The following is a 13,182-nucleotide window of genomic DNA, read 5'->3' as shown; positions in this document are numbered from 1 at the left end:
ATATTAATCCACAGCTTACTCTTGACTGAACCCGTAGGGTCACACAAATAGTACGTAAATGGATCAAGTATTTAATGGCATTAAATACTCTATCTATGGATATTCGGAATCGACGGATCTTGGTTTCAGTGGGAGCTGAGATCGTCACCAGCAAGTGAATACTCCGGAAACGATGATATTGCCGGAAACGGAAATATGGATCGCATCGGAAATATAAATATTATCCAAGTCGTAGATGTTGCCGGAAACGGAAACATGGTACGTATCGGAAAATATTATCGGAAATGGAAATATTGCCGGAATCGGAAATATTGCCGGAAATGGAAATATTGTCAGAATCGGAAATATTATTGGAATCGGAAAATAATTCCGGAAACGGAAATATTAAATTTTTGTTCGAAACGGAAATTAATTCCGGAATCGGAAATATTAAATATTGTTCGCATCGGAAATGAATTCCGGAACCGGGAATTTAATCGGAAGCGTATCGTATGAATTAGCATCGGACGAGGCCTGCCGGACGAAGGCCCAGCACGAAGCCGGGCCATCGCCCAGCAAGCAAGACGCACGCCAACACACACAGCCCATGGCAGCGCCAGGCCCACCGCAAGGCATGCCCAGCGCGCCAAGGTGTGGCTGCGTAGCATGGGCTGCGTAGCGTGGGCCAAGCGCACGCATGCGTGGGCGCCCTCGTGGCTCTGTGCGTGTGTGTGTTTGTGTCCATGCACAATTCCTAAATCTATTAGGATTTGGTGTATGATTAAATTCCTATTCCTAAAAGGATTATTTAATTAATTAGAGTCCTTGTAGGATTCTAAGTTTAATTAAATCGTATCCTACTAGGATTCCAATTCCCTTTCCAAACCTCTATAAATAAGGGCCTAGGGTCATAATTTATGGACATGGTATTGAAGTATTCTAAGGGTAAGTTTTGAAAGAAAAATAAGCCAAACACTTGCAAACACTTGCAAACACTTAACCGAATTTTCTAGTAACCTTAAGGGCGATTCTAGTTGGTCTAACTTGAGGCGGATCCGGACGTACTGTAGACTATCTACGGAGGGACGACATTTGGAGTCCTAAAGGCTTGTTCTTGTTCGGTTCGGGCGCAGCTAGGGAGGGCACGCTACAAAGTGTATGCTCCTAAATTATGCTAAATGATTATGTGTAAATAATATGTTTCCTGACATTAAGGTTTTTCCGCATGATTTATGTTTTGTCATATGTATCATAACCTAACAGTGGTATCACGAGCCTCTTATTATTTTCATAATCTAAATTTCATAAACATGGTTAAATTATACAAATTTGCAAGGAATTAAAAGGGGTGATTAATTTTTGTAATTGTTAATTAATTGCAAATTGCGTTTATTTAATTATATGTACGCAGTTTTTTGGCAGAATGTTCGTTACTCAACCAAATCGAGTGATTTTTGTGTCAATTCCACATGTAAAAGGCATTCTAAAATTTTGACAAAAATAGTACTTTTCGCCGAAACCCAGAATTCCTAAATTCGAAGCCTAACTATGACTTTTCGGAGGTTTTAGTTTTTCGAACGCAAAAGTTTGTAAATTTAAGATGTTAAATTAAATATTTGCGATTCTTGTTGATAAATCTTGAATTTTTGATTGACCTACTGTATATGTTTAACAAGTTTGAATGCCTAGCCTTGTTAATTATGCAATCTAATTTGTAATTATGATTAATTTGTTGAAAATTGGAATAATTTAGAATTAATTTGATTTTCATAATTAATTAATAATTTAATTAGATACCTATGATTAAAAACCACCATAAAAATTGTAAATTTGTGTTAAATTTTAAATTTTTATGACCTAGACTTGAATCCATGTTAATCGGAAATCAATTAATTAATAAATTTTCGATTTTTCGCCCTAAAATTATGAAATTAATATGATTTATTAATTTGTCATTAATTTTGAAAATAAATTTTTTTAATTTTTATGCGATTCGCTCATATAACTTGCACGCACAAAGCAATGGACGCTACGTGTTACCCTTAAGGGGTGTTGTATAGTGCGGGCATGCGACGACGAGCAAGGGAGCTCGTAGCCCATGCGGTACGAATGCAGCGAGCAAGGCTATAGTGCACGAGCACAAGGCAGCAGCCCTGCCTTGTGTCGTGTGCTATGTGCGATGGGCGAGTGGGCAAGGGCGAGAGCAAGGCAGCGACAGTCGCGTGTGGGCAGCAGGCGAGCTGCGCCACGACGCAACTGTCTCGCGTGCAGCGAGCGCTTGCTCGCAAGCTACGAGCACTGCCTTGTGCAGCGAGCGCAAGCTCGCGTGCGTCGAGGGCAGGCGCGCGCAGCGAGCTAGAGGCCAACAAGCCTCGAGGCGCCTTGCGATGGTGTGCAGCGATGGATGCGACGCAGCACATAGGCTGCGCGCACATGGCCAGCGATGGCTGCGTGCGTGTGGCCTATGGCTGGGCGTTGCATGGTGATGTTGCGTACCTTGTGTTACGATTAGATCGTTTTAAAGTTTTAATTTAAAATTTTCAGTTTATGTAATTTTAATTAATTTTAAAATTAATAATTTAAATTATTTTCTTGGATTTTAATTTTGAATATTATAATTATAATAAATTTTATTTATTCTAATTATTTTACTAAAATTAAAAATCTTGAATTAATTTAATTCGACAGAAAATAAATTAAATAAGCGGATTCAATTATAAATTTATATGAGCTTTAAATTTTAATTAAATTTATATGTTTCCAGTTAGACTAGAAATACATTTTTATGTTTAAAATTAGTAAAGCATATGAATTTATTGGTTTTAGTGGGAGCATTTTTTAGTCATAAGCTCTTGATTAGGTCTACAAATCCCTTAAGGTTAAACAACTTGATTAGAATTAATAAGGACTGAATAATTGGTAGATTATTGGTGCCCTTGATTAATTGCTGCAAATATTTATGTGATGCATAACGTGTTTTACTAACCAGCTATGTGGGCCATTCATGATAATGAATGGGTGAATGGTATATATTGTATATGTACTGTTTTGCAGGTTATGAAGTGACTAGTATGGCCCAAATAGGATAGAAAATATGGTCTGCGTACCATTAATTTGAATGTAATTGGTCTAAAGTACCAAAATTGTTTTTCAATTCAAATATGGTCTGCGTACCATCAAATAGTTGTAATTAGTTTAATTATATCTTATCCTATTTGAAGAAAATGGCGCCTCCCGCGGAGATTTTCAAGACGAACTTTGAAGTTGAAGCTTCAAGATGAAGTCGGGCCATTCTAGATCACATTTATCTTATGCATGCTTTAAGTTATTTATTGCTTTAAATATGTCTTAAATATGCATGAGATCAAAGCTTGATTATGTTGCATGATTAAGGATTTTAGTTCACTTAAAATCTAACCAACATAGTAAGAGCCTTAAGTTCCAAACGTAAAAATTGAGTTAAAAGGTGCCATGCCAAAATAACACTTACTTGGATATCCTTTACATCGATCTTAGTAATAGTTTTCCGCCATAGCGAGGTGTTACTTGTCGATACTAAAGGGGTAAGGTACACAAATAATTGTGAGTACATGTTAGTTTTGGTGAAACTCAACGATATAAGTAAGGAGTCCTTTTATGTCGTGGCAAAATCGATAGGTTTACCTAATAAGTTATTAGACGTGCCTATCAACCAAGAATAGTTTCTAGACTATTAGCAAAAGGCTTTTGCTTACCTAAAAGATTTTAGAATTAAGTCTAAATACATAATGTGCTTAATTCTTCAATAGATTTTAGGATCTTGGAATCATTTTATTCACACCTGCCGGAACACATAACTTGAATAAAATGCTTAATGAACATTGAATTATGCATGTATGCTAGAATTTAAGTTTATTAAGAGAAACTGTGAATGGTTATTTATTTGTTTATTATTTTCAATTGTAGTTTTAATTATGGCAAACAACAATTCACTCAACATTCGATCAATTCTCGAAAAGGAGAAGTTGAGCGGGAAAAACTTCCTTGACTGGCAAAGGAACTTGCAAACAGTTCTTATGCAGGAAGAAAAGGAGTATGTCCTGGAAGAGGCGATGCCCGAAGCCGCAGGCGAAGGGGTCACTCAGGCAGCCCTCAATCGTTGTATTGATGCCAACAAGGATGTGAAATGTCTAATGCTCGCCACCATGAGTGCAGATCTACAGAAAACGTTCATCAACTCAGATGCTTTCACAATCATCAGTTAGTTGAAGAACATGTTCCAAGATCTGGCTCGAGTCAAAAGATTCGAGACTCATAGGCAAATTCTTGAGACTAAGCTTAAGAAAGGCGAGCCCGTAAGTCCACATGTTCTCAAAATGATTGGACTCATTGAGAATATGAGTCGGCTGGATCAGCAATTCTCTCAGGAAATGGCTGTAGACACCATCCTCCATTCTCTTCATAACGGGTATGATCAGTTCAAACTGAACTACAGTATGAATAGTCTGGACAAAACGCTCACTGAGCTTCACGGTATGCTGAAGACCGCTGAAAAGACGCTCAAAAGTTCAAAGCAAGATGTGCTTATGGTGCGTGGGGGCAAGTTCAAGAAATCTGGAAAGAAGAGGAAGGCTAAGAAAGGTGGCAACAAGGCCAGCCCAACTAAGCAAAATGGCGCCAAGTCTGAAAAGAGGAAGGTCAGTCAACCCACTTCTGAATCCGAATGCTTCTACTGCAAGAACAAGGGGCATTGGAAGAGAGATTGCTTGAAGCTAAAGGAAGATCAGAAGAACGGAATAGTCGTTCCATCTTCAGGTATTTTCGTTATAGACTGTATACTTGCTAATTCAACTTCTTGGGTATTAGATACAGGTTGTGGCTCACACTTATGTTCCAATTCACAGGGACTAAGAAGAAGTAGAAAGTTAAGCAAGGGTGAAGTCGACCTACGAGTGGGAAATGGAGCACAGATTGCTGCATTAGCTGTAGGAACTTATTATTTGTCGTTGCCCTCTGGGCTAGTTTTGGAACTGGAAGAGTGTTTCCATGTTCTAAGCCTTACTAAAAACATCATTTCAGTTTCTTGCTTAGATGCTAAGGGATTTTCCTTTTTAATAAAAGACAATAGTTGTTCGTTTTATTTTAAAGAGATGTTTTATGGATCTGCTAGATTAGTCAATGGACTTTATTTATTAGATCACGACAAACAAGTTTATAACATAAATACCAAAAAGGCCAAAAAGGATCATTCAGATCTCACCTATCTGTGGCATTGTCGATTAGGCCATATTAACTTGAAACGCATGGAAAGACTTCAAAAGGAAGGAATTCTAGAACCATTTGACTTAGAGGATTATGGTAAGTGCGAATCATGTTTACTTGGCAAAATGACAAAGCAACCTTTCTCTAAAGTTGGAGAAAGAGCAACTGAACTATTGGGTTTAATCCATACAGATGTATGTGGACCAATGAGTACAAATGCTAGGGGTGGTTTCAGCTACTTTATCACTTTCACTGATGACTTCAGTAGATATGGTTATGTCTACCTTATGAAGCATAAGTCTGAATCCCTTGACAAATTCAAGGAATTTCAGAGTGAAGTAGAGAATCAATTAGGCAAGAAGATTAAGGCACTGCGGTCTGATAGAGGCGGTGAATATCTGAGCTATGAATTCGATGACCATCTGAAAGAATGTGGAATTCTATCAGAATTAATTCTCAATACTTGAGTGATTTGAGATTACTTGTTTGAGAACTGGTTACTTTGACGTTGACCAACCGTCGCACCGTAAAAGGAGGATATAAAGGCAACGCTCAGGTAATCACCTATCAAATGAAGTCTAATCTCAAGATCGCAAAATTGGGATTGTCCTCCCATAAATCGGGATGAGATGCTTAAAAGTTGTACAAGGCCACTCGGAGAGCTAGAAACTGTAAAATGCATGGCCGTGCTCGGATGAATCATAGGCTATGATTATCTGTTTATTTGATCAGTTGAACTCTGAAACCGAGAAACACCTCTGGACATAATAAGGAAGACAACTCTTACCTTATGTTCAAGAGCAAGCATCGAGCGACAAAGGAATTAGGAAATGCACACTTGTCCCTAAGGACAAGTGGGAAACTGAAGGAAATAATGCCCTTGGTCCAAGTATGCATATAATATTAAGTCTAATAAATGCGGTTCATTATTAATTAACAAGTTAATAATTCAGTGAGATCAAGTGAGCTGAATGCCTAGCTAGAGGCCGCTTCAGTTCAAGTGGAATTAATTATATTAATCCACAGCTTACTCTTGACTTTACCCGTAGGGTCACACAAATAGTACGTAAACGGATCAAGTATTTAATGGCATTAAATACTCCATCTATGAATATTCGGAATCGACGGATCTCGGTTTCAGTGGGAGCTAAGATCGTCAAAGGCAAGCAAATGAATACTCCGGAAACGATGATATTTCCGGAAACGGAAATATGGATCGTATCGGAAATATAAATATTATCCAAGTCGTAGATGTTGCCGGAAACGGAAACATGGTACGTATCGGAAAATATTAATGGAAATGGAAATATTGCCGGAATCGGAAATATTGTCGGAAACGGAAATATTGTCAGAATCGGAAATATTATCGGAATCGGAAAATAATTCCGGAAACGGAAATATTAAATATTTGTTCGAAACGAAAATTAATTCCGGAATCGAAAATATTAAATATTGTTCGTATCGGAAATAAATTCCGGAATCGGGAATTTAATCGGAAGCGTATCGTACGAATTAGCATCGGACGAGGCCTGCCAGACGAAGGCCCAGCACGAAGCTGGGCCATCGCCCAGCAAGCCAAGCGCGCCACACGAACAGCCAAGGCCACGCCAGGCCCAGCGCAAGGCCAGGCCCAGCAGGCCGTGGCAGCGCGCGCAGCTGCAAGCAGTGGGCTGCGAGCATTGCTGCTGCTCGCGTGGGCTTGTAGCTTGCGTGGGCCGAGCGGCCGTGTCGGCTGTGCTCGGGCATGGCCTGCACGCTTGCGGGTCATGCTCGTCTAGAGTTTGTGTTCCAATACGAAACCTAAAGTGTATAGGATTTGTTTAATGATTAAATTCCTAATCCTAAAAGATAAATTAATTAAATAAGAGTTCTACTAGGATTCTAATTTAATTAATTCGTATCCTAGTAGGATCCAATTACTTATTCCATGGCCTATAAATATGAGTTAAGGGCTCATAATTTATACAAGATAATTTCAAGTATTCAAGCAATAAAAAGCTAAGATTTTTAAGTAGAAAAATCAGCCATATTCTTGCCCTATTAGCCGAAAATACATAGTACCTTAAGGGCGATTCTAGTTGGTCAATCTTAAGGCGGATCCGGACGTGCTGTGGACTATCTACGGAGGGACGACACTTGGAGTCCTAAAGACTTGTTCTTGTTCGGTTCGGGCGCAGGTAGGGAGGGCACGCTACAAAGTGTATGCATCTGAATTATGCTAAATGATTATGTGTTAATAATATGTTTCCTGGCTTTATGGTTTTTCCGCATGATTTATGTTTATTCATATGTATCATAACCTAACAGCCATAACATTCCAAGTCGTAATTGATCCAGCAGAAAGATCATACAACCAATCTTTAGCCACATCTTGCAAAGAAAAAGGAAAAGCATGCAATCTAATATGATCTTGTTCGACTCCTTCAAGATTCATAAAAGAACAAACAACCTTAAACTCTTTTAAATGTCGATGAGGATTCTCACCTGACTTCCCATAGTATTTGGGAAGAAGATTAAGGAAACCTGAATTCAGTTTGAGGGGTTTGTCCAGCTCTGGAAACACATTGTAGAGAGGATCATCGCCTTTATTTGGGGCTGCCATCTCCTTCAAGGTTCTTTCACCCATTTTTGCTCCTTTTAGACTATCTTCTGTTGGTTTAACTTCCTCTGGTTTCACCTCTTCTGGTTGATCTATTTGAAACGCGTAGATTAATATCTCTTGACTTATGATGTTCACAGAATCGATATACTTCCTGATTCGCTTGAGTTTAGGATTAGGTGTGCTACCGCTCATTCACCTGAAAAGTAAAAGTTAGTTAATTAGGGACATGATTAACACCTTAGTGCATAACTACTGATCTTATACTAATATACATAAGTTTAAGCTCAAGAGAGTCTGCAGTTATGAAAACACTAACAAATTCTAGATTTTTAACAAGTGTCTGGCAATATATATTTCAGAATTCACTAGAAGTCCAAATTAAATAACTGACCAGAACACAAATTAGCAAGCTAGACCAATTATCAGTTGTGGGGCATATCAAAATATTCCTAGCCATACGTAAGAGAAGAATCGGTTATGGGCTACAGAACATAAACTGAATACTAAACGGATTTAAAACTGACAGCTTAACAAATCAAACTTTCACAATCTTAATTATGGGGTAGTAAGTTGTAAACCTGCATTATACTTCAACTCAATGTCATGGAAATACTATCTTAGAAGAATCAAAATGTAAGCAACATGATTTAAATTTGTTCAGAACTGAATTCTTGAATGGCATGAACATCAGATTTGATTTACTTGACACTGATTTGTTTAAATCATAACTACACGAATCATGAATTCATTTCGAGCAACAATAATCAGTTAGCAAGAGAAACTAACACAATGCATTCATGAGCTTTTATCTACTATAAAAGCTACTACAAAATATGATTCAGTAGAATGCATTAATAAAACAGAACTTAATCACATGCCTGCCAGTGGTTACATTTAGTTTTAAACACCTAGACATAGTTATGCATAGTCTTAGTAATTGCTTATTCCGCTTCAATGAACCAGAATTTACCTTTACCAATATCCTTATAAACAATAGTCAGTAAGCTTGAGCAAAAATTTACTTAATCTCAACATAATAAGATCTTCCTTTTCTTACAGAAAATTATTCTACTAAGTACATAACCAGCAAATTCAATAACAGAGATTTTAGCTGACTAATTACACAAATCAAGCATGCTGAGAACTTGTTAAATACGTTTCTGTTTTACAATTTCAAAATCAGATTCGTTTAGAAAGCAAAAAGAATGGTAAATTTTATCAAGAAAGCTCATTGAGAGTGACAATAAAGGATTGACTATGAAACTTTATCAAATAGCACCACAAAAGACTCATCCAAAACATTTAAACACGATATTTCACATATCCTTATCGTTCACGCAAAATCAAGAAATAACTCCATGAACCCTCAGTTAGGCAACTCCATGTAACTATGGCCTAATGAAAGAACAAGTTATAGATAAATTCCAATTAATAGACTCAAACTGAAATGTTCAGCAAGGTGGAAGTAAGTTCAGGTTACTTTAACACCACAAGACATTAGAAATGTAAACTAGCTTGATTACACACCCTAATGTAAACTAGACTTCAGTATAGCAGGTAATAACAAGTGGCATTTTAATTCAGAAATTTACAGCTATTAAAACACCATGAAAACAGTGATCTAGTAGGGTAACACATATAATTTAGCAATTTTTATTTATTTATTATTTTCCTTTGAATTCAAGCTTTCCGTTGATTTGCACTCTAATTTATGCATCTAAACGTAGTATTTCATTAATCGTAATGCATAAAATAGCATATATGTGCAGAGATTTCAGATTTAGCAGAGCATATGCTTTAAATAGCTACTCACAATGTCAAGCACTAAATTGTAAAACGAATACAATGGAAGCAACTACTTATAAATGTAGAGAAAGTGTCTCTGCCTCCTTGAATAATCCAAATACCAGTCAGCAAGAAAGAACGAATGGCTAAGCACATAGTATGCAAAAAAGAAAAAAGAAAATTAAGAAACATACTATAAGCTTAGAAATTTCAACCTAACCAAAGTTTATTTAGACAACCAAATATCACAAGGAATAATTAATAAATTTTTATATATCAACTAAATTCTAAAAGAAAATTTAGTATCTTAGTTAAACTTTGACTAAAGAAAGAATATAAATCTCCCCGGCAACGGCGCCAAAATTTGATACGTGTCGTTTACCGTATTAAATTAAAAACCTATCTTAGACCATCAAAAATATTAACAAGTAGTAAAAGGGTAGAGAAGGGTCGATCCCACAAGGAGACTTATTAATCTACTAAACATCATAGCTGAACCAATGAAACTAAATTGAACATTATTTACCTAATTATAAACATCTATTTACAAAAAAGGGGGGTAGTGAAGTCATACTAACCACAACTCTACTACTACTACGACTACTACTAAAAATACTACTACTACTACTACTACTACTTATAATTAGAAAAGAGATGACACAACTTTACCATTTCACATTCATGGTTTTACTGGATTAGGTTCTCTAGTATTTAAATATAAACAAACTTGAGAAATTAATCAATTTAATCTACTAGACTAACTGTAGAGACTTAAGTAATAAAGACTCCCATACTCCCTTAAATTGTAATCAATTATGAACTAAGTCAAATTGACTCTAAACCACTCTAACATACACAAGCATGATCGCAACCTGTATAATTTAGAAAATGGCTGCATTATAAACTAGGAGACATCATTAGTCCTAATTAATCTAATCACATAAATGCTTAGACTAATTAGATGAGTTTACTTCATAATCTATATTGTAACCATGATCGAAGGCTCCAATATAAATTAAGTGCTACCCATTATACGATCTAAACTAAACCAAATCATATAATTAACAATCAAGTACAATCATACATACTGACAGATAACAACCAACACATATGAATTGTAATTTAATCAAAGTAAAATAAGAAACCCAATTCAAAACTAAATCTAAGGATTATCTCATGTAGATTATATAATACCAATTAATACTACATACCAACAAATTAAATAACTTAATCCAGCAAAACAATACGGTAATTAAATTGGGGATTGGGGTAATTGAGTAGAATAAGAACTTATTATATCTTCTGACTAAGAACACCCAAGCTAGCTCCGGCTTCGACCCCGCAACTCTCCGTCGTCCTCTTGACCTTGGATTCAAGACTAAGCTTTCTCCAATGGCTGCCTTCTCCTTATCAATTACCCAATTTCAGATCCGACTATAATCCCTCAACTCACGAATTTTATGGTTCTCCTTTGTGTCATCTATCTCCGTATAATTGTGTGTGTGTTTGAGGGGTTGATATGCAAATTTATATATGATAAACCCTAATTTGACCGGAGATATCGAAACCAAAAAATACGCCATATAATCTCCCCACTAATTGAATAACTGATAACCCATACTCCGTTTTTGTAGCAGATCCGTTGAACTGATCTTTTGGGAAGGTTGTACCGCCATTTTCTTGTAAATGTTGAACAATCTGTTCAACTACCTTTTGATGCTTCCCGAAGAAAGAGGAAGAAATGGGTTGTGATTGATGATGTGGCGATCCAAAATATTTGAAACAAGTTGATGGTGGAATTGTTGCTCACGTGACTTTTTGTTTGGTTGATTTCCCACTTGATAATGGGGTTTTCTTGTTTGCCCACTTAATTGACCACCCCTACATGACAATGTAATACCATAATTAAGTAGCATTAATATTAAAAATGTTAAACTAACACAAACAATCTAACTTATTTTAAAACTAGTAAAATCCAAAAATATATGATAAAAGTCAACTATATATCTAGATGCACTTATCACTCCTCGACCATGACTAGCTCGTCATATCTTGCTTGTACCCATGCAGCTTCTGGGATTTTTCTTTTGAGGACTATCCTTAGAGAAGGTATCTCTAGCTCAATAGGTTGTACTGCTTCCATCCCATAGACCAATGAAAATGGGGTTGCGCCCGTTGAAGTGCGGATTGAAGTTCGATACCCCCATAATGCAAAGTGTAACTTTTGGGGCCAGCCTTTGTAATTGGTTTAAATTTTCATGATGATGGTTTTGACATTCTTGTTGGTTACTTCGACTGCCCCATTAGTTTGCGGGCGATAAGGCGAAGAACGGTGATGTTGAATTTTGTACTCGGTGAATAGATCTTCACACTCTCCTTGGAAATGGGTTCCATGGTCACTAATGAACTCGTGAGGAACGCCGTATCTGCATATGATGTTTTCTTGTATGAATTGGGCCACTTGCTTGGAACCCAACACTTTGAATGGTCTGGCTTCGACCCACTTAGTGAAATAGTCGATTGCAACCGGTATAAACTCATGACCCCCGGTGCCTGTTGGAGTGACTTTGCCAATGACGTCGATACCCCAAGCTGAGAATGGCCATGGTGATGATTGAGAATATAGTAGAGATGGGGGAATGTGCTTCACGTTCGCACACTTTTGACAGATATGACATTTCTTGACGAAGAAATAGCAATCCCGTTCGAGGGTGGTCCAGTAATACCGAGCCCTGATGACTTTGAAGACCAACATTTTCCCATTCATGTGAGTACCACAGACCCTGGCATTCATGGTGTCCATGACTCTTTGTGCTTCGTGCTTGTCAGCACATCGGAGATAGGGGCCGTTAGGGGACCTCTTGTAAAGAACGTCGCCTTCTATGACGAAATTGGCTGATTGTAGGCATAGTGCTCATTGACTCTTTCTGGAAAAGTGCGGGGGATACTCAGAGTTTTGTAGATACCTTTGAATGTCTATAAACCAAGGCTCATCATTGTCAGGCTCGACGTCATCAATAGCATGGACGTAAGCTGCTTCTTGACGCGTTTCAATTGTAAGTAGCATTTCATCCATGCCATTTGAAATGTTGATCATTGATGCCAGTTTTGCCAGTGCGTCGGCGAATTGGTTCTCCTCTCTTGGGAGGTATGTATAGCAAAGCTCTTCTACTTGCTCAGATAACTTCTCAAGATAGGACTGGTATGGGGCTAAGCTTTCGCTCCTGACTTTCCATTTACCAGAAATTTGATTGATGATTAGGGAGGAATCCCCGTACACTCGTAGTTTCTGGAAACCCAATGCTAAGGCGGCTTCTAGGCCCATAATGCATGCTTCATATTCGGCCGCATTGTTTGTAACATTGAATTGCAACTTTGCTGACATGGGAATGTGAGTGCCATCCGGAGCTACTAGGATTACCCCGAGACTACACTCGTTCTGATTTGAAGCACCGTCAAAGTGCAGCGATCAACTGTCATCGCTTGTCATTAGAATTTTCTCATCGGGTAGATCGTAATCCTCCTCTTCTTCCATGATGGGACAGTCAGCTAGGAAGTCTGAAACTGCTGAACCC

The 13,182-nt window shown here is 37.5% G+C and overlaps 1 protein-coding gene across 1 annotated transcript in view; it reads right to left on the bottom strand.

The window, feature by feature from the left end:
- LOC110789673 (pentatricopeptide repeat-containing protein At3g26782, mitochondrial) overlaps positions 1-11,471 on the bottom strand; it is a 56,961-nt gene extending 45,490 nt beyond the window's left edge. Inside the window, exons 1-2 of the mRNA XM_056833666.1 lie at positions 10,898-11,471; positions 7,705-8,018 (exon numbers count right to left, since the gene is read on the bottom strand). Coding sequence (XP_056689644.1) covers positions 7,705-7,716 — 12 coding nt within the window. The 5' untranslated portion in view covers positions 7,717-8,018; positions 10,898-11,471. The remainder of the gene's footprint in view (positions 1-7,704; positions 8,019-10,897) is intronic.
- Between the last annotated feature and the right edge of the window lie 1,711 nt (positions 11,472-13,182).

Source organism: Spinacia oleracea, chromosome 6 (genome assembly GCF_020520425.1).
Source record: "Spinacia oleracea cultivar Varoflay chromosome 6, BTI_SOV_V1, whole genome shotgun sequence".
Lineage (NCBI taxonomy): Eukaryota > Viridiplantae > Streptophyta > Magnoliopsida > Caryophyllales > Amaranthaceae > Spinacia > Spinacia oleracea.
Note: the sequence above shows the minus strand (reverse complement) of the source record. Positions and strands in the feature narration are given on the sequence as shown.